At 42.1% G+C, this 21,715-nt stretch overlaps 1 protein-coding gene across 1 annotated transcript in view; it reads left to right on the top strand.

Annotated features, from left to right (window-relative positions):
• The window catches only part of GPCPD1 (glycerophosphocholine phosphodiesterase 1), a 134,941-nt gene that overhangs the window by 52,046 nt on the left and 61,180 nt on the right, over positions 1-21,715 (top strand). Inside the window, exons 5-6 of the mRNA XM_068232496.1 lie at positions 15,635-15,710; positions 19,129-19,170. Of these exons, the coding sequence (XP_068088597.1) occupies positions 15,635-15,710; positions 19,129-19,170 (118 nt within the window). The remainder of the gene's footprint in view (positions 1-15,634; positions 15,711-19,128; positions 19,171-21,715) is intronic.

Below are 21,715 nucleotides of genomic sequence, written 5' to 3'. Positions count from 1 at the left end.
ATGTATAACATTTTTTTTCTTCAACAGCTCTGGTTCTCTTTAACAGTATTTTGTGAAAGTGGAAAACCTTTTAAAGGGTTTAATGTCAAGGAGTCATTAAATGGATACTGTAGGGGGGTCGGGGGAAAATGAGTTGAAGTTACCTGGGGCTTCTAATGGTCCCCCGCAGACATCCTGTGTCGGCTTAGTCACTCCCCGATGCTCTGGCCCCGCCTCCGGTTCACTTCTGGAATTTCAGACTTTAAAGTCTGAAAACCACTGCGCCTGCGTTGCCGTGTCCTCGCTTCCCCTGATGTCACCAGGAGCGCAGGCACAGACCATACTGGGCCTGCGCAGTACGCTCCTGGTGCCATTAGCGGGAGTGAGGACACAGCAACGCAGGTGCAGTGGTTTTCAGACTTTAAAGTCTGAAATTCCAGAAGTGAACCAGAGGCGGGGCCGGAGCATTGGGGAGTGGCTGCGCAGGCACAGGATGTCTGTGGGGCACCATTAGAAGCCCCAGGTAACTTCAACTCATTTCCCCCCGACCCCCTACAGTATCCCTTTAAGTCTTGTAGATGAAACTGCAGGGTAAGTAAGCCCCAAAAAGTTAAGTTAAAAACGTTTTCAGATTATTCAGGAGGAGTACTGTGTGTATATTCCTTCTAGAAGAAACATTTCTAGGTATTCAGAAAGCCACTATGGATTAAAAAAAAAATATCTTGGACATGATTAAAGCTCACCTGACACAAGGTAAAGCTACCTTAACCCGTTAGCATCTTCAAATATTTTGTTTGAAGGTGCTGCACCTAATTTAAACTCCGCTGTCAGAACTCATTCTGCCTACAGAGGTCATGCAGAGACCAGAAAGTTTGGACCTTCTCATTCAGAGTTTTCTTTATTTTCATGACAATGGCTTCAATTCACTAAGCTTATCTCCTGTCTTTATTAATGTTTCTAGAGTGGTCCCCATGGTGATGAGGCATGTAGTAGACAGGAAACATTTTACCTCAGGCAAACCTAAAGTTAACTCTTCTGTCTTTAAGTTAACTCTTCAATCCTTAAAATAACTCCACAGTTAGACAGGCTGTTTATTAACTGCGTGTGAAAATAACTACAGAGGAGGTAACTTAAGGAATGAAGAGAGAACTCTCTCACTGTGTGGAGGTAAGTTTTCTCTTGCCTTATTATCTCCTGCATGATCTTAGTGAATTGAGGCCTATGAACATTGTAGATTCACACTGAAGGCATCCAAACTATGAATTAACACATGTGGCGGTATAGTACATAACCAAAAAGTGTGAAACAACTGAAAATATGTCATATTCTAGGTTCTTCAAAGCAGCCACCTTTTGCTTTGATTACTGCTTTGTACACTCTTGGCATTCTCTTGATGAGCTTTAAAGAGACACTGAAGCGAAAAAAAAAATATGATATTATGATTTGTATATGTAGTACAGCTAAGAAATAAAACATTAAGATCAGATACATCAGTCTAATTGTTTCCAGTATAGGAAGAGTTAAGAGACTCCAGTTGTTACCTCTATGCAAAAAAACCCATTAAGCTCTACGACTTTCAAAGTCGTGGAGAGGGATGTCTTCTGACTTTTATTATCTCAACTGTTATTGAACTGTTTACTTTTTCTCTGACAGAGGAGAGGTCATTAGTTCAGACTGCTCTGAAAGAATCATTTTGAATGCTGAGTGTTGTGTAATCTGCACATATTAGAGAATGATGCAATGTTAGAAAAAACACTATATACCTGAAAATAAAAATATGCGAATATTTTCTTTGCTGCTAATCTTCTAGTAATTATTCATAGTACACAACCAATTCATTATATCCTATTATTTTTTTTTTTTCGCTTCAGTGTCTCTTTAAGAGGTAGTCACCTGAAATGGTCTTCCAACAGTCTTGAAAGAGTTCCCAGAGATGCTTAGCACTTGTTGGCCCTTTTGCATTCACTATGCGGTCCAGCTCACCCCAAATCATCTCGATTGAGTTCAGGTCTGGTGACTGTGGAAGCCAGGTCATCTGGCACAGCACCCAATCGCTCTCCTTCCTGGTCAAATAGCCCTTACACTGCCTGGAGGTGTGTTTGGGGTCATTGTCCTGTTAAAAAATAAATGATGGTCCAACTAAACGCAAACCGGATGGAATAGCATGCCGCTGCAAGATGCTGTGGTAGCCATGCTGGTTCAGTATGCCTTCAATCCTGAATAAATCCTCTACCGTGTCACCAGCAAAGCACCCCCACACCATCGCACCTCCTCCATGCTTCATGGTGGGAACCAGGCATGTAAAGACCATCCGTTCACCTTTTCTGCGTCACACAAAGACACGGTGGTTGGAACCAAAAATCTCAAATTTGGACTCATCAGACCAAAGCACAGGTTTCCACTGGTCTAATGTCCATTCCTTGTGTTCTTTAGCCCAAACAAGTCTCTTCTGCTTGTTGCCTGTCCTTAGCAGTGGTTTCCTAACAGATATTCTACCATGAAGGCCTGATTCACACAGTCTCCTCTTAACAGTTGTTCTAGAGATGTGTCTGCTGCTAGAACTCTGTGTGGCATTGACCTGATCTCTAATCTGAGCTGCTGTAAACCTGCGATTTCTGAGGCTGGTGACTCGGATAAACTTCTCCGCAGCAGAGGTGACTCTTGGTCTTCCTTTCCTGGGGCGGTCCGCATGTGAGCCATTTTCTTTGTAGCGTTTGATGGTTTTTGAGACTGCACTTGGGGACACTTTCAAAGTTTTCCCAATTTTTCGGAATGACTGACCTTCATTTCTTAAAGTAATGATGGCCACTCGTTTTTCTTTACTTAGCTGCTTTTTTTCTTGCCATAGTACAAATTCTAACAGTCTATTCAGTAGGACTATCAGCTGTGTATCCACCTGACTTCTCCACAACACAACTGATGGTCCCAACCCCATTTATAAGGCAAGAAATCCCACTTCTTAAACCTGACAGGGCACACCTGTGAAGTGAAAACCATTTCAGGTGACTACCTCTTGAAGCTCATCAAGAGAATGCCAAGAGTGTGCAAAGCAATAATCAAAGCAAAATGTGGCTACTTTGAAGAACCTAGAATATGACATATTTTCAGTTGTTTCACACTTTTTGGTTATGTACTATACTCCCACATGTGTTAATTCATAGTTTTGGATGCCTTCAGTGTGAATCTACAATGTTCATAGTCATGAAAATAAAGATAACTCTTTGAGAAGGTGGGTTTGAACCTTTGGTCTGTACTGTATATGTGTGAGTGTGTGTGTGTATATATATATATATATATATATATATATATATATATATATATATATATATATATATATATATATATATATATATATATATATATATATATATATATATATATATATATATATATATATAAAAATTTTTTGCCTATTCCGGATACTGGACCAGCTTCTCCTCTTCCTCCCACCCATGGCTCTCCCGACTTCCTCTTCTGACTTCCAATCACATGTTATTACATGTGATCAGAGCTTAGAGGATTGTGTCAGTGCCGCAGTTCCACAGTCTGACTTTTCCACCAACGGGTGGCGCTGCACCACTGACACTATCTTATAAGCCCCGATCACATATAATAACGTGATCGTAAGGCAGAAGAGGATGTTGGGAGTGTATCGTTGTTGGTGGATGAAGGAAGGAAGCCGGTCCAGTGCCTGGATATCAAACAAAGTTTGATATCACTTTTTTTTTTTTATTAAATAACTTTTTAGGACTTTTTTCAGTTAACGGACTTTGGTGCTTGTACAAACCCAAAAAAGGGTAATTTGCTAATGCAGATGGGAGAAGAAGTGAAACTGCATACACATCAAACAGCTAAACCTATGTAGTGGATGACCAAAAAGTAAAAAAAAAAAAAAAAAAAAACACAGAAAAATTAGACAGGAAGTTATCTGCAGGACTAAATTTCTGCAGCAAACACAGACTTGCTTCATTAACCTTTTACTATACCTCAGTTAAAAACATTGGCTTCAATTCACTAAGCTTATCTCCTGTCTTTAATAACTCATCTAGAGTTGTTACCATGGTGATAAGGCATGTAGTATTCAGGAAACATTTTACCTCAGGCAAACCTAAAGTTGACTCTTATGTCTTTAAGTTAACTCTTTAATCCTTAATTTTTTTTTTATTTTTTTTTCCTCTTGTTTTATTATCTCCAGCATGATCTTAGTGAATTGAGGCCATTGTTTCTTTCCGGCTTTCTTTTTGCATTTTATTAAAAATGTACTTTATAAAATTTGCAAACATAGTTGTATAGTTATTTGGGTTGAAAAAAGACATATGTCCATCTAATTCAACCAGGTAATAAAGTACGACACCAGCCTGCTCCTTCACATATCCCTGTTGATCCAGAGGAAGGCAAAAAAAAACCTTACAAGGAATGGTCCAATTAACCCCAAAAGGGAAAAAAATTCCTTCCCGACTCAAATTGCAATCAGAGTAAACTCCCAAAACTAAAATTGAAGTACATACTGTGACAATCCCAGCCCCGTGATCCTGTCCAATCTGCTCCTGTTAGCGTACGCAGGAAGTACGGTGAGCAGACGGGCAACAAAGACCGGTTGCTGGATCGTCGGAGGAAGAAGGTTAATGCGACAGAGCATGCCAATCCCGTCTAATCTGCTCCCGTTAGCATACGCAGGAAGTACGGTGAACAGACTGAAAAATATTGATCGCGCAGCTGCCGACAATATGTAATGTGACAATCACTCCGCAATCCTGCATTACTAGGCCACTGTTGCCATGCAGGTCTCGTGCACTAGAGACTACTGGAGGCAAATTCACAGTCTGCGTAGTAAATGGTTAAGATTGGTTGGAGGTGCCCATACATGTACAATTCCGATTGTATAACTAAAAATATCGATTTCGCGCTGGAAACCGGGTAAATTCAGTGCCACCACTCTCCGATTGATAGGGCGAAGAGACCCCAACGCTATCATAATACGGTAGCCAGCCCAATCGCGTTCGACATGCTCCAGTCACTTCCGACGGCTTAAAGACTGTGAGCAATGTGACGTTTAAAGAAAGGTTACTGGGTCCATATATGATACAATCTCGATTGTAGCCAATCGAGAACTAAAGTTATTGATTTCGCACAGGAAATCGGGTACTAGCTAATCCTAGAAGGAAGAAGCGGTTATTTACAACCTAGCTAGCAAATCATCCATTTATAAGCAAATAATAAAACCATGCGGTAGTATGACTGACTCTTCAGAGGGCAGATTCGTTATAGCAGCAATCAGATGACCAGAACAGACACAAGACTGAACGATAAAATCGTTATTTTATTCTAAAACTACAGACACACAGCTTAATTTAGCCCACAGATATACCTGTCCGGCAGAATAGATTGGTTTGATAGAAAGAGAATAGAGATGAAAAGAAACAGAATGTCTTAATAAACAGTTCAAATACTGTTATTGGTAGTCCATGCGGCAATTGCAAGTCTTTGTAGGAAGTCCAAAATGGCGGTTTTGGCCCGTGTCCTGGCGGGCTGGTCGATTGATGTTACTTCGACGTCAGATTAAAGGTGAAGGACCCTCGATAAACTGGGCCCCGTTAAGTTATACCCCCTCACTTCAGCAAGGAGGATTTAGGGGCATGGTTCACACACCTCTTTGGAACAAGAGATGTGCCCGCCCCTTCTCATGGACACAGGAATATGCCTGAATCATGATAGGTGTGCTAATCTTCAAAGCCATACAGGTTATGTTAAATCTAATAATAATTTTTAGGTTTGTCAGTATTTATCGATAACCATGATATTCAAATTTGAGGGGTCAGACCCCTGGGGTATTAGAGGGTTATTTTAAAACAGTCTTACTTCAGTTCTGGGGGTCTGATTGGTACGGAAACCTCTCAGAACCAGTGTCACGCTGAGTCTAATGAACTCTGTGAATTTGAGGGACCTGTGATCTTGGGAACAACAGAAATATTACAAAACTGTGCCTATTATTAAATATAGATTGTAAGGATTGTTGAACTTTTGGGCGTCTCCAGCTGGAGTGATGAGGATCACTCCTGTGTCTTCTTTGAAGCTCGGACAGCAAGGCTACGTGTCGGGCTCCCTGCTGAGATCGGGGCCGATCAGTCTGGAGAAGAGCAGTGTAGGTGTGAGATTTCTCTCTCTCTCTGCCTGGTTGGGTGTCCTGGATGCCAGGAAACCTGCTCGTCACACTTAGGTAAGAGAAGCTTTGCAATTAGAGCCAGGGTTTGCTAGCAGAGCCAGAAAGTAGAGAGAAAAAAAAAGTGTTGATTTAAACAAAAAAAATGTCATTTTTGGTGGTTTTGCAGAGAAACTTGCATTTGTGACTCCATGACGCATTCGATATGTCATCTCGACGACGTCGCACATACTCTTAGATAAATAAAACATTTGAAAGCATTCCCTGTGTGTAAAAACATTTACTTTCATGGCAGAGAGCAGCACACATTTATACTGCTCTGTCAATCTCTGTTAATCGGGAAATGTAATAATTGCTAGCCAGGATAAGCCCCTCTACTTTGTCTCTCCACTCTGCACCCCCTCCCTCCTCTGCTGAAGTTATTCAGCATTTGCCAACTTTTCGGTAATATTTACACACCTTATCAAATAAAATGCCTGTTTAAGCTACTAGCAAGCAATAAAATGCTCGAATAATTTTGACAGTACTTTTTGGTACTTTTTCAGTTGCAGAGTGCTGAAAAGGCATTGTAAATAGCAGGGCTGTGGAGTCGGTCCAAAAATCCACCGACTCCGACTCCTCAGTTTAGGATTCCACCGACTCCGACTCCTCTAATTTGCATATTACAATTTTGTTGATTAAAAGTATGTAACATGAAATTCGTCTCTTAACTGCCAACGCTTAGGAATTTTACAAGACAACTGAAGTGAGAAGGATATGTAGACTACTATATTTATTCCCTTTAGACTAAAACTAGTCCTTGGTAAGAGTACTTGTAAAAGGTACAGGCCGGAACAAAGAACATCTATCAGACCCTATGCAATGTAAGTGTGGGTACATGTAAGAATGATGTGCAGGTACTCTGCAGGGGAATGAGGAGATTGTAAACAGACAACACCTCGGTGTTCAATGTGCACAGCATTCTCAGTGGATTCCCTGCAGCTCTGTGGGGAGTGCATATGTAGAGTATAGTACTACTGTGTAACAAAGTAAACTTGAGACAGATGAAATTAAAGTTTTATACATACCTGGGGCTTCCTCCAGCCGCCTTCAGGATAATCAGTCCCTCGTCCTCCTCCACCACCTGGATCTTCTGCTATGAGTCTAGGTACTTGAGCCAGTTGGGCGTAGTGCGCATGCACACACTCCGCCGCCAGGAGCATACTACACCTGTGCAGCACTATTGCGCAGGTGCAGAATGTTCCTGGCTGTGGGAACGGCATGCGGCCGGACTGCGCTGACTGGCTGAATTACCAGGACTCATAGCAGAAGATCCGGGTGGTGGAGGACAGCGAGGGATTGATTAGCCTGAAGGGGGCTGGAGGAAGCCCCAGGTATGTATAAAACTTTACTTTTCATCCGTCTGTTCATGGACGTATCTATTAAGAGGCACCCGTGGGCCGGTGCCATGGGCGGGTCCTCGGGGGGGGGGGGGGGCACCTAAAGTTCATTTATAATTTTTACATTTTTTTTTTTTACTTTTATTTTTTTTTATTAAAAAAAATAAAATATATATATATTTTTTTTGGTGTAAGGGGGGGGGGGGGTGTCGGAGAGCACACACACACACACGCACATGCATGTGAACTTGCTCCCCCTCTGCCCTCCAGCAGAGTGGTAGTGGCCGGCCGGGACTTGATCCTAAACTCTGCATGCCGCTGGTGTGGTCTAGTTAGTGACGTCACTAGACCAGGCGGCATGCAGAGTTTCCCTCGCGCAGCACTCCGAGTGTTGAGAGGGAGGTCAGATTCCTCACAGCACCCCTGCAGCCTTCCCTCAGCTTCTTCCTGGTGCCACTGTGCCAGGTCTGGTCTGGATGGAGCACCGGTGGCCTCGGGGACCCTCCCCCTGCTGCTGGAGTCAGGGAAATCATCTTCCTTCCACCCTGTGCAGCCATTAGTGAAGTTTGATTCCATCCTCCCCTGTCTGTCACTGTCACAGCTCTGGCGCGAGAATTCAAGTGGGGGCATTCAGAGGACAGTGTCAGTGAGCACTGGAGCGTGACACTCAGCCCAGCACAGAGACAAGAGACAGCGAGAGACAGCCACAGCCAGCATGTATTGCAGCCAGGGTCAGAGATGAAAGAGCCAGCCCAGCAAAGTGTCAACATCAGAGCAGAGAGCAGCCAGGCCAGGACAATGGACTGGAGGTAATACACACCCTGCCTCATGCTCTGTTAGCCATAGGCAGCCGCATGCTCTCTTTCTTTCACCACTCTGTCAGTCTCTCTTCCTAAACTTCTTAAGCTCTGCCAGTCCTGTCACAGTCACCTCCTGCGTTCCAGCGCCTGGCTCCTCTATCTTGTCTATCTTGACTGCCTTGTTTGTCACTCAGCCCAGCCCGTTAGACTGTTCCGATCAAATCTGCTGACATTATTGCTCGTAGTTCTGATCAAATCTGCTGACATTATTGCTCGTATTTCTGATCAAATCTGCTGACATTATTGCTCGTATTTCTGATCAAATCTGCTGACATTATTGCTCGTATTTCTGATCAAATCTGCTGACATTATTGCACGTATTTCTTATCAAATCTGCTGACATTATTGCTCGTATTTCTGATCAAATCTGCTGACATTATTGCACGTATTTCTTATCAAATCTGCTGACATTATTGCTCGTATTTCTGATCAAATCTGCTGACATTATTGCACGTATTTCTGATCAAATCTGCTGACATTATTGCACGTATTTCTTATCAAATCTGCTGACATTATTGCTCGTATTTCTGATCAAATCTGCTGACATTATTGCACGTATTTCTGACCAAATCTGCTGACATTATTGCTCGTATTTCTGATCAAATCTGCTGACATGATTGCTCGTAGTTCTGGTCAAATCTGCTGACATTATAGCTCGTAGTTCTGATCAAATCTGCTGACATTATTGCACGTATTTCTGACCAAATCTGCTGACATTATTGCACGTATTTCTGATCAAATCTGCTGACATTATTGCTCGTATTTCTGATCAAATCTGCTGACATGATTGCTCGTAGTTCTGGTCAAATCTGCTGACATTATAGCTCGTAGTTCTGGTCAAATCTGCCGACATGATTACATGTATTTTCTGGTCAAATCTGCCGACATGATTACATGTATTTTCTGGTCGAATCTGCCACGATTGAATATATGTTCTGGGCAATCTGCTCACATTACGTGTATTTTCTTGAGAAAACCTGCACAATTATGTGAATTTTCTGGGGGAAGGGTGACCTAAACTTGGGCCCACTGTCTTTGCGTTGCACTTTTAAAGGGATACTGTAGGGGGGGTCGGGGGAAAATGAGTTGAACTTACCCGGGGCTTCTAATGGTCCCCCGCAGACATCCTGTGCCCACGCAGCCACTCACCGATGCTCCGGCCCCGCCTCCGGTTCACTTTTGGAATTTCAGACTTTAAAGTCTGAAAACCACTGCGCCTGCGTTGCCGTGTCCTCACTCCCGCTGATGTCACCAGGAGCTTACTGCACAGTCGCAGACCATACTGGGCCTGCGCAATACACTCCTAGTGACATCAGCGGTAGCGAGTACACGGCAACCGAGGCGCAGTGGTTTTAAGACTTTAAAGTCTGAAATTCCAGAAGTGACCTGGAGGCGGGGCTGGAGCATCCGTGAGCGGCTGCGCGGGCACAGGATGTCTACAGGGGACCATTTGAAGCCCTGGGTAAGCTCAGCTCATTTTCCCCCGACGCCCCTACAGTATCCCTTTAAAGCGAACCTGAGGTAAGAATAATATTGAGGCTGCCATATTTATCTCCTTTTAAGCAATACCAGTTGCCTGGCTGCCGTGCTGGTCCTCTGCCTCTAATTCTTTCAACCATAGACCCCGAACAAGCATGCAGCAGGTCGGGGGTTTCTTACAATATTGTCAGAACTGATAAGATTAGCTGCATGCTTGTTTCTGGTGTAATTCAGTTCACTACTGCAGTCAAATAGATCAGCAGGGCTGCCAGGCAACTAGTATTGTTTAAAAGGAAATAAATATGGCAGCCTCCTTATCACTCTCACCTCAGGTTCACGTTAAATTACAGTTAGCTCCATCCTCATCCGGTCATGGCCACACCCATTTTTTTTTTATAGCCACAAAAATTAATCCAGCACCTGCATAGCACCCCTCCCAAAAAACCTGGAGCCGCCACTGACTGTACTTATACTAATTATTTATATAGCGCCAACATATTACGCAGCGCTGTGCAGAGTATGTATTGTCTTGTCACTAACTGTCCCACAGTGGGGCTTACAATCTAATCCCTACCATAGTCATGTGTGTATGTAAGTATCGTAGTCTAGGGCCAATTTTTAGGGGAAGCCAATTAACTTATCTGTATCGTATGTTGTTGGGATGTGGGAGGAAATCAGAGTGTCTTAAGGAAACCCACACAGACACAGGGAGAACATACAAACTCCTTGCAGATAGTGCCCTGGCTGGGATTCAAACCGGGAACCCAGCGGTGCAAGGCGAGAGCGCTAAGAACTACGCCACCATGCTGCCATACTACTGTACTATATTGTACTGCCATCTTCAGCAGTACTTCACAGAGTATGTAGTCATGTCACTGACTATCCTCTGAGGATCTTACAATCTAATCCTACCATAGTCTAATGCCCTACCATATTATTATGTAGTTATATAGCACTGACATCTTCTGCAGCACTTTGCAGAGAACAGTCATGTTACTGACTTTTCTCAGGGGAGCTCACAATCTAATACCTACCACTACTTTGTGCGAGAGAACACGTGTGTGTGTGTGTGTGTGTGTGTGTGTGTGTGTGTGTGTGTGTGTGTGTGTGTGTGTGTGCTTTTTTTAGGGTCACTTTACTCATACCCAGGGAGAAAACATGGCCCCACCGACTTTGGCTTACTAGAAAATTTTAATTGACCACACCCACTGGGTTATGGACACGCCCACTGTATTATGTGACCACGCCCATTTTTCGCCGCGGCCAACATCCTCGGGGGGGGGGGGGGGGCGCCGTAGGTTTGGGGTGCCTAGGGGAGCCCAAACCCTAAATACAGCCCTGCGTCTGTTACCCTTTAATTTGTAGTCACCAAACCAAATTTTAATAACATATCAAATTATTTGATTTCATCAGCAAAGGGAGTGCATACATTTGCATAAATCAGCATCAGTGCAGAATTATTTCCATCTCATTGACCATCTCTATTAGTGACACAGCTACACATCAGGCTTTATACTTACAGCATAGATGTTATTTAGTATATATAAGAGATTCCTGTGTACACATCATATATACAGTCACAATCAGATGTGTATATCTGACCTTAAAAATACGGGGACTGCTTTATTGAAGCAGCACAAGTAACTAATTTTGATTGGTTTATTTCATTTTTGTGCACAAAGCACAGCTATTACTGTATATATACACATTATTTTTAATGACTATTATCTGAGAAATAGAACATTTTATCAGATTTTCTATTTTAATTACAGTTACAAATTCATTAGGAGTCGGAGTCGGTGCATTTTTTGCCGACTCCGACTCCAGACACCCAAAATTGCACGACTCCGACTCCACGACTCCGACTCCACAGCCCTGGTAAATAGAAGATGAAAAATGATCATCTAGGAGAAAAAGTGAATTGCATATGACCCAATGTGACTATTCAGCAGAGGGAGGGGAGTGCAGAATGAAGAGACCAGTCAGAGAGTTTATCCTGGCCTGCAATTATTACATTTGCCAGTTAGTAGAGATTGGCAGAAAAGTACAAACTTTTTTAATGCAATCTACCTTAAAACGAAATATTTTACTTTTGTGGTCTTAAGAGCATGTGCTTCAATTTTTAGTTTTGTTTTGCATAGCAAATAATATAAATCACACATTTCTTACTGGGGAGGATCACAGGTGCTAACTGCTTACAGCTTGAAGACCCCCCTCCCCATCTGAATTCACTCTATTATTTTCTCTCTCTCCATCTATCTCTCTTCCCATGGAATGTCACGTAATTACTTCAGTGATAAATTTGTATCTTAGAGTAGAAGTAAAATAAATACAAAAAAATACATTTTTGACCAGAGTCTCATTTTAGGATGTTTTTTTTTTTTGGTACGTTTTTGCCTATAAGAGAGAAATTGTGAAACAAAAGGTCCATATTTGCTTTCTCCTGGACATCCTGCTTTCTGTTCTATCCTGCCCCTTCAAATACTTTTGGTTGAGCAGTTTCATGGAAATGTTTCTAATTGGCCACATCAATACTGTATCATTAAAGCAGACCTGAACTCAGACTTCCTCTCTGCTCTAAAATATACCCAACAGCATAATAGCCTTTAAACAAAAAATGTATTTGTTACAGCTGATACAAATCCTAAAATCTGCACAGTTTCTACTTCCGTAAGGGGGTCATACACTAGGCAGGCAACCAACTAATCGATTATTATCGAATTGGATGAAAATTGGCGCTGCCAAGTGCATGCCCGACCGACAAAGCGACCAATGTTGGGGCAGAAATTGGCCGCACAGTCGATCGCGCATGTTGGAAAATGTCGGGCCAAGGTTGGTTGATCGGGTGCGCACCGGTACAGCGGCCGAATTGCGAACGAGCCTGTAGTGTATGGGCAGTTTCGATTGGAGACCAATTTATCTCTAATCAGATTCGATTAGAGATAAATTTGTCTCTTGGTCGAATCTGCCCATATTCGTTCTAATGTATGGGCACCTTTATTAATGGAAGCAGACCTATTGTTAAAGGCCTGTACTTTCCTATGGGCTTATCTGTTGTAGGTAGTCATGTGACACTGGGGCAGATCTAATTACAACTTGATTAGACACAAATGAGGGGTAATTAGACGGCCTAAACGCTCTGAATACATACAGGGTGCATTTCTCTGTTTTGCTTCTGTCCTGTGTAAGAGTTCAGGTCCACTTAGAAATATTTATAAGTCCTTTAACAAATGTGGGTGTGTGAGGTACACAAGGGCTGCACTAGCTGAAATGCAGAAGGCCTATGGGTAAAGCATGTCGTAAATGGGAGCGGCATAAAGTCTAAACTTTTTATATATGGAAAGCATTGTCTGCTTTTGTTGTTTGGTAAGTAATATGGTAATTGCTGTGTTTAATTTTTGGCGGGTAATGATTGTCACTTATTTGAATGGGTAATAATTGCTGTATTTAACACACGGAGGAAAGGTGCCCAAGAGTATAAAATATTTAAAATCTTAAAAAAATATTGAGGTACAGTAAGAGAGAATTTGAGCGCTAGGCAACTCTTTTCGTGAGATTCAACTCGCTTCATCAGGGCATTCACTGTGCCAGGTGAAGATTAGCATCTAGGATCGGGTTCCTCTGAGGTGCTGAAAGGCGCCTGATGCTAGATGCTAATGTTCACTTAGCACAGTGAATGGCCTGATGAAGTTAGTTGAATCTCATGAAACGTGTTGCCTAGTGCTCAAATTCTTTCATACTGTACTGTAAGCGAATTCTTGTATAAGGTAAGCCACCCCAATCTGTTTTTAATAAAATTTAAAATACATTTTTTTAAATATTCTATACTCTTGGGCACCTCTCCTCCGTGTGTTAACAGCTACACCCCTCCCTCGAGGGGTGTTCCCCTCCGGCCTCCAGGCTTCAGGTTCTTTTTATGCAGAGTGCAGCCTTTACAGTTGGCAAGCTGTACCCGGTTGCAGGCGGCTATCTTCCTCAAGCACTGTTCAGTGGTTGCTCTTCCAGCAACCCACCCTTGTGAGTACTGACTTCACTGTTTTACAAAAAAATCCTGCAATTACTAGACAAATTGCACCATTTGGGCTCCCAGTGTCTCTGTTTTTCTTTCCAAGGTCTTCCTTATCCATTGCAATTGCTGTATTTGTTATTTTGGGGTATCGGCTGCAGAACGTGTGTGTGTGTGTGTGTGTGTGTGTGTGTGTGTGTACATATGTGATTTATTGAGACAGGCTGCTGTACAATATTAGTAAGATGCTGCTCCACTAGCCCAAATTCATTGTCAGGCTGGAGAATATTGACAAATAATCCAATAATCCATCCAAAACTTGGTTGCCACGCCCCCTCTCAGGATTCCTCTTGTGTCATAGCCTGAGGCAGAGGATAGTGATTCTGCAGGTTAGGCCACTTTCTTTTCCAACTTGCTGAGCATGGCACGGTGGGAAGACTTGCCTAGCCCGGTGCAGAGTTAATTTGAGCAATACTGAAGCCGTTGTCCAGAGCAACCATTATGGTTTCAGCTTGGAAATGAAAGGATTCTGAATAACTACTTAATAACAATTGCAGGTCCACCGCGGACTCCGTCAAAGTCCTCAAGTTCGCTGACGACACCACCATCGTTGGCCTCCTCTCTGGGAATGATGAGCAGGAGTATCGCCACCAGATTGACAGAATTTGCCACTGGTGTAGGGAGAACGGGCTGGTCCTCAACACTATAAAAACGGTTGAGATGATTGTCGATTTTAGGAAACCTGCTACCACTCCACCCCCGATCAGCATTGACGGCACGGTAGTTGAGAACGTCCCCTGGGCACGCCTCCTTGGCACGACAATCTCTAAGGACCTGACTTGGAAAGCCAACACTACCTCAACCCAGAAAAAAGCCCAGCAGAGGCTATTTTTCCTACGCCAACTTAAGAAGTTCGGTATGGCCCGTGAGCTTCTGATGAGCTTCTACACTGCCGCAATTGAATCTGTCCTCTGCTCCTCCATCCTGGTCTGGTATGCTGGCTCCTCCGCCAGCGACAGACACAAACTGCAGAGGGTCATCAGATCAGCAGAGAGAATCATCGGGAAACCACTCCCCTCTCTTGACCAAATTTTCAACTCTAGACTGCGCTCCAGAGCTCAAAAAAATCGCTAATGACCCGTCCCACCCAGGTTTTCGCTTCTTTAGTAGGCTCCCCTTAGGCCGGAGATTCCGATCCATCTACACCAGGACCACAAGGCACAGGAACAGTTTCTTCCCCTCAGCCGTACAACTATCTTAACTATCTGAACTCTTAGAACTCTCCTCATCCAACCATGACAAGTCTGGCAGCACCTAGCCTGACTGCACACTTCATATATATGTGTTCAAATGTGTCCAATGCTGTAACTGTATCCTTTATATCGTCTGTCTGCTTACATGTATGTATCGTTTGTCATGCTCGTTCTCACACTAGCCCTGTACTGGCCAAACCCAATTCCGGGCACGGCCCAGTCATGCTTGGCGTAATAAAAGATTCTGATTCTGATGTCTGTACCAGTTTCACATGTTGCCGGGTGTTCCTGATGCATTTTTTTTTTTGTTCTTTCCCCCCCCCCCCCCCCCCCCCCCCCCCCCCCCCCCCCAATACAGAAAACCTTTCTCTTTGCTTTAGTACAACATTATATTGAGAAACAAAAGTTGGTTGACTGAAGGTAGAGGGTTCTTACTAGTGGTTATTTGCTGGCCTATGTCTGATGGTAAAGTAGTGTTTACATACATGAATACAGATCTTGATCTTTTTTATTTTCAGCATGCCGGTGGTCCATGTCGAGTCATAGTTCACAAGTGGGAGACTCCTCTGCAGCCTCGATCAATAAAGCCTTTAGGTATGGACTCCTCCTTCTAGGGATCCTCTGCCTTATTTCCTAACCAAAGTAAAAAAGGCTATTAAAGAGACACTGAAGCAAAAAAAAAAAATTGATATAATTGGTTGTGTAGTATGGATAATTACTAGAACATTATTAGCAAAGAAAATATTCTCATTTTTATTTTCAGTTATATAGTTTTTTGTTTTGTTTTTTGTTTTATAACATTGCATCATTCACAAATATTTGCAGTTTACACACTACTCAGCATTCTAAATGATTTTACAGAGCATGCCAGTGAACTTTTGAACTGTCCTCAGCAAACAATGCATTACATCATCATAGGTTTTTCACTTCAGATTCCCTTTAATAACCTTACAGTTGCAGTTGTAAAAGCTCACTCTGCCTTTTAATCCATAAAACAAAGCAGAAATAATGACCCTTTGATCTTTCCTGCTGTAAAACCTCATATCAAGCTGTCTCTTTCTTTGCTATTTAACCACTTAAGAACTGCAATCATAAAACCCCTTAAGGACCAAACACTTTTTTTTTTCCATTTAGACCACTGCAGCTTTAACGGTTTATTGCTCGGTCATACAACCTACTATCTAAATGAATTTTACCTCCTTTTCTTGTCACTAATACAGCTTTCTTTTGGTGCTATTTGATTGCTGCTGTGATTTTTAGTTTTTATTATATTCATCAAAAAAGACATGAATTTTGTCAAAAAAAGATTTATTTTTTTTTACTTTCTGTGGTGACATTTTTCAAATACAGTAAAATTTCTATATGCATTTTTGTTCAAATGTATTGTACTACATGTCTTTGATTAAAAAAAAAAAAATCAGAATAAGTGTATATTGATTTGGGTAAAAGTTATAGCGTTTACAAACTATGGTGCAAAAAGTGAATTTTACCATTTTGAAGCATCTCTGATTTTGCTGAGCACCTGTCATGTTTCATGAGGTGCTAGAATTCCAGGAATAGTATAAATACCTCCCAAATTGCCCCATTTTGGAAAGCAGACATCCCAAAGTATTAACTAAGAGGCATGGCGAGTTCATAGAATTTATTTTTTGTCACAAGTTAACGGAAAATGACACTTTGTGACGAAAAAAATAAATTAAAGTTTCCATTTCTGCTAACTTGTGACAAAAAAAATGAAATCAATCTGTCACGGACTTACCATGCCCCTCTCTGAATACTTTGGGGTGTCTACTTTCCAAAATGGGGTCATTTATGGGGTGTGTTTACTGTCCTGGCATTTTGGGGGGTGCTAAATTGTAAGCAACCCTGTAAAGCCTAGAGGTGCTCATAGGACTTTGGGCCCCTTAGCGCACCTAGGCTGCAAAAAAGTGTCAAATGTGGCATCGCCGTACTCAGGAGGAATGGTATAATGTGTTTTGTGGTGTATTTTTATCCATGCTGGGTGGGAGAAATATCTCTGTAAATGAGATTTTTTTGATATTTTTTTACACACAATACACCCCAAAACACATGATACTACTTCTCCTGAGTACGGCAATACCACGTGTGACACTTATTTTCAACCTAGATGCGCTAAGGGGCCCAACGTCCTATGAGTACCTTTAGGATTTCACAGGTCATTTTGAGTTAGTGGAATTTTTTTTTTTTTCTTCCACAAAGTGTCATTTTCCAGTAACTTGTGATAAAAAATAAAATCTTGTATGAACTCACCGTACACCTAACTAAATACTTTGGGGTGTCTTCTTTCTAAAATGGGGTCACTTGTGGGGTTCCTATACTGCCCTGGCATTTGAGGGGCCCTAAACCGCGAGGAGTAGTCTGGAAACCAAATGCCTCAAAATGACTGTTCATGGGGTTTAAGCATCTGCAAATTTTTATGATCGGTGGCCTGAGGGGCCGAATTTTGTGGAACTGGTCATAAGCACGGTGGCCTCTTAGATGACAGGTTGTATTTGCACTGAAGTGCAGGAAGCGCGGGATGTTCTCAAATGGTGACCTGGACATGGCAGCAGAGAACATGAGCATGTGATGTATTGGGTGCATAGACCAATAAGACCGCAATACATTCTTTTTGACTAGACCCATGTAAAGGAGAAGGCCTCAAAAAATGTTACGTTCGGAAACTTGGAGTGGTTTCCACGGAAAAGGCTGGGCATGGTAGCTTCTTGGATTGACGTGTGTATTGTGTGGCATAACGGTCGGTCTCGGCCAAGTCGTAGATGCCAGCATATGGAGGCTTCACTGTTAACCACTTCAGGACCAGGGTTTAAAATGAAGGGTTTCCCCATTATAGATAGCCTAGCAATGCTTAGGTATAGCCAGCAATTACTCACCTCCCCTAGTTCCAGGGAGGAGCGGCTCTCCCCGCCATCCAGTCTTGCAATGCCACTAAATTCCAGGTCTCGGCTGGAATTTAGGACAAGGACCCGACACTAGAGGCAGTGTGAGAATTAAAAGATGTGAATTCTCGCTCGATGTTCCAAAAGTATCAAATTCTTTATTAATTCAGGTCACACACAGAATAAAAGTTGGCTAACATGTTTCAGACACACACTGGTTATTTAATCATAGCACCTATGCTATGATTAAGGACCAATGTGTGTCTGAAACATGTTAGCGAACTTTTATTCTGTGTGTGACCTGAATTAATAAAGAATTTGATACTTTTGGAACATCGAGCGTAACTTCACATCCTTCAATTATCAATGGCTTGGGGCAAGAGTTCCTTGGTTCCTAGCTCTGTTCCTAACACCAAGGTTGAGCGGACAGCACATTGAACAGAGGCAGTGTGAGGCTGCATGCTGGGCAGAGTGGATGGGGAGCGACGATCACCAGAGGAACGTCAGGAGAGGCGAGTGGATTTTCTTCTTCCGCCACCACCTAGTGATCACTAAGATCGGCGGTGATCGTAGTGATCACATGAGCAGAAGACAATCGCCATGGCTCCTGATCATTTAGGGGAGATGGCCGCTATCATATGACAGCTGAATCTCCATTCGGCTGTGTGCAGCGGGAGCAAGGGACGTTAGTTACGTCCCTTTAGCAGCACAGGACGTAACTGTAAGGTTCTTAATGTTGGCGTTTTGCGGTAACGTACTACTGTGCACCTAGCCTAACAAGACTGTGCTGAGCCTCTGAATCCAATGAGTTTGGCTGCACTTTGTCACAGTATTCTCATGATCCAACTAAGTGATTTACTGTAAACTAGGCTTATCGTGTAGCCGGTACTCACACCATGTTTACTGCAGAGCTATCGCTGGCTAAAGATTTACTGCTGTGTATGGTTGCAATAGATGTCCATGTTCTGACAGGCAGATTTCCACATGAGGCTGGCGTAACCTGTAACAAGTGACCTTGCTCTGAAAATTGCAGTTTATTACCCTTACCTATGGTTAAATGAGTGGCCTATTTATTGACTGATTTTTTTTTTTTATTTTTTTTTTATGTGCAGAATATGAAACCATCAAAGATGACGGAGAATTTGGAATTCACAGTAAGTAAAAGATCTGGCACTACGTGTTTTTGTGCTTTATTTGTGCATGCATGGAGAGTGTAGGAAAGATGAGAAATCGTTTTGTACAGTATTGAAGAGATGCATCTTACGATGTTTTGTGCTGCACAAATAACCACAATGTTGCTAAACCTTTTGCACGCAGCAAAGGCAGACACTATAACAGCAATTAATCACATACACATTTTAATAAAAGAAAGCCCCTGAGTATTGATGTATATGATGTTGCAGTCAGAAGTAAAACCAGAGGTAGTTACAAAAATTAGTAGGCTAGATTTTTGTGCTTAATGTTTGCAGCTTTTTTTTTTTTTTTTTTTTTTTTTTTTTTTTTATGACCCTTTAAGGAGCACTATGGTGAAAACTAGGCTACTGAGATAACCCTGGTAGAATGTACCTAATATTAAGCGCTTTAGATATTAAGCATTTTTTTTTTAAATGTCTGCTTGAAAGGTTTAAGGCAACATATATGCATAAATTCTGCATGTCCTCCCCCTTTGGTGTGATGTAACGGCTCTCCCTGCTGAATCTGAACAGGATACTGGAATGCAAGCTGAGGCTGCTCAGCGAGTGCTGGAGAAGATCGTGCATAAAGAAATAAGCAAGATAAATTACTTGGTTGCTACCAGTGCTATGATCTTTCCCAACTCTTGCTAAACAGCCGGCAAACTCCCATACAGCGTCAGCAAGGAGAAATACTGTTACACCGCACAGCCTTAATCAGTAGAGGGAGGAGGTCCCATCACATAGTTCGAAATGTGACAGGCAGGATCTCTGCAAATGCTCTGTAATCTTTCAAGCAGACATTAAAAAAACAAACTGCTTAGTATCTGATGCTCCTTATATTAGGTACATGTTATCAAGGTTATCCTAATAGCCTAGTTTTCGCCATACTGCCCCTTTATTAGCTGAACCAAATGTGAAATCAAAGTAGGTTAAATGTTATATAAACAGGAAAGGGGGCAAAGGATTCTTTTTCCTAAATTGAGCAAAAAAAAGCAAGGATTTCTGCATGCTAATTTACCATTTGTAGTCTTTTGGTTTTTTTAAATTATTATTTGCACCTGTTTTTGATAAATCATCCCCACTGTTTTCAGAGCTTGTCTTGTTTAGCTTTGTAGACACGCCGTGTAGAATGCCTCAAATCACATTTCAACAAAAACAGGCTGTAATGTTGTGCATATGCAGCTGCTCCTTATTTGCATGAGGATTTTGAACAAGCCCCTGGTTACAGTTTTGCAAACATTTACATTGCATTTTTGTTTTTGAGCAGGACAGCTAGAGGCTCATCTGTAAGACCTGCTCTGGGTCGGGTTTTATTTCCATGCAGTGCTGTTTCTAGTAGCAGAACAGAGTATGGTAATGTGCACCATTAATAGTAAATCTGTCTTGCTGCTCTATTTTTGCACTTTCTTTCTGTGTGGCGAAACAGGTTGGCCTGTCATCTGGTGTAGAGATGAGCCAGAAAATCAACTCTGCATGCAAATTTTCATGGATTTTAACACTAAGCCTATCAAACTCAGTTGTTACTGAATAATTAACCATCTGCCTGCTGACCGCTTAGTGTCCTCTGAGATTGATTGGCTCATTTTCAAATTTGGATACAGAATTGAATTTCAAGCTCATCTCTGAAATTGAGGTGATATTTTAATTTTAGGGTTTGTTTTTTGGGGGTTTTTTTTCTGGCAGGCTGGCCTCATATGTTTCAGCAGGCCTACCCATTTCCTTCGCAGAGGATTTAGGAATCCAGCTACTTTGTCTAATACAATATGTATACTTAAAATTCAGCATGGAATGCAACTTCATTTAATAATGGTCGCTGCAGGTTTACAGACTTGAGAATTCAAATGCAGAGATCCCAGCCCATTAGATGACTTCTCTCTCTGTGACCAAATTCTGGCATATCCATTTTGGAAGAACAGTTTTTACAATTTGTACAGCTGACATCAATACACTGCAAATCCTTTAATTCTGCTGGTAGAAAATTGTAGGGGCACATCTCTACTGACCTAAGAAAGGAAACATTTTCATATGGTGCACACCAAGAGCTCTTCTGAGCACTTTTCAGATCACCAGCGCTTTGAAAAGCAATTGGCTACTGAAACCATATTGAAGGTGTTACCACCGCAGTGTTGTGTTTTTTTTTCAAAATCGCAAATGTGCTGCATGTACCATTTTTTTTCTTCGGGGGGGGGGGGGGGGGGGGGTAGTGCACCAGCCCTTATGCTGGTTAATTAACCAGCAGCATGCTAAACGGTCAGCAGCTGCACACACGTGCTAAAATTTTTCACATTCCATTACATCCCAGTGTTATACAGCAGTTTTTCCCAGATGAAAACAATAGTTCATTCAGCCAATGACTGACTGTATATAGTTTCTTTTGCAAGCTTTCAAAACTTTAATTCGCACTGCACATTGTGTAATGTGTGTTATAACGTGTTCAGTGTCCATCGCAGTTCACACACCTAACACGTCAATTCAAAGCTCACACTCTTTGGCCATTTAAAATGTTTAAAAGGAACCTGATGTG

Source organism: Hyperolius riggenbachi, chromosome 4, assembly GCF_040937935.1.
Source record: "Hyperolius riggenbachi isolate aHypRig1 chromosome 4, aHypRig1.pri, whole genome shotgun sequence".
NCBI classification, from domain to species: Eukaryota; Metazoa; Chordata; class Amphibia; order Anura; family Hyperoliidae; genus Hyperolius; species Hyperolius riggenbachi.
This window is presented reverse-complemented; position numbering and strand designations above follow the sequence as displayed.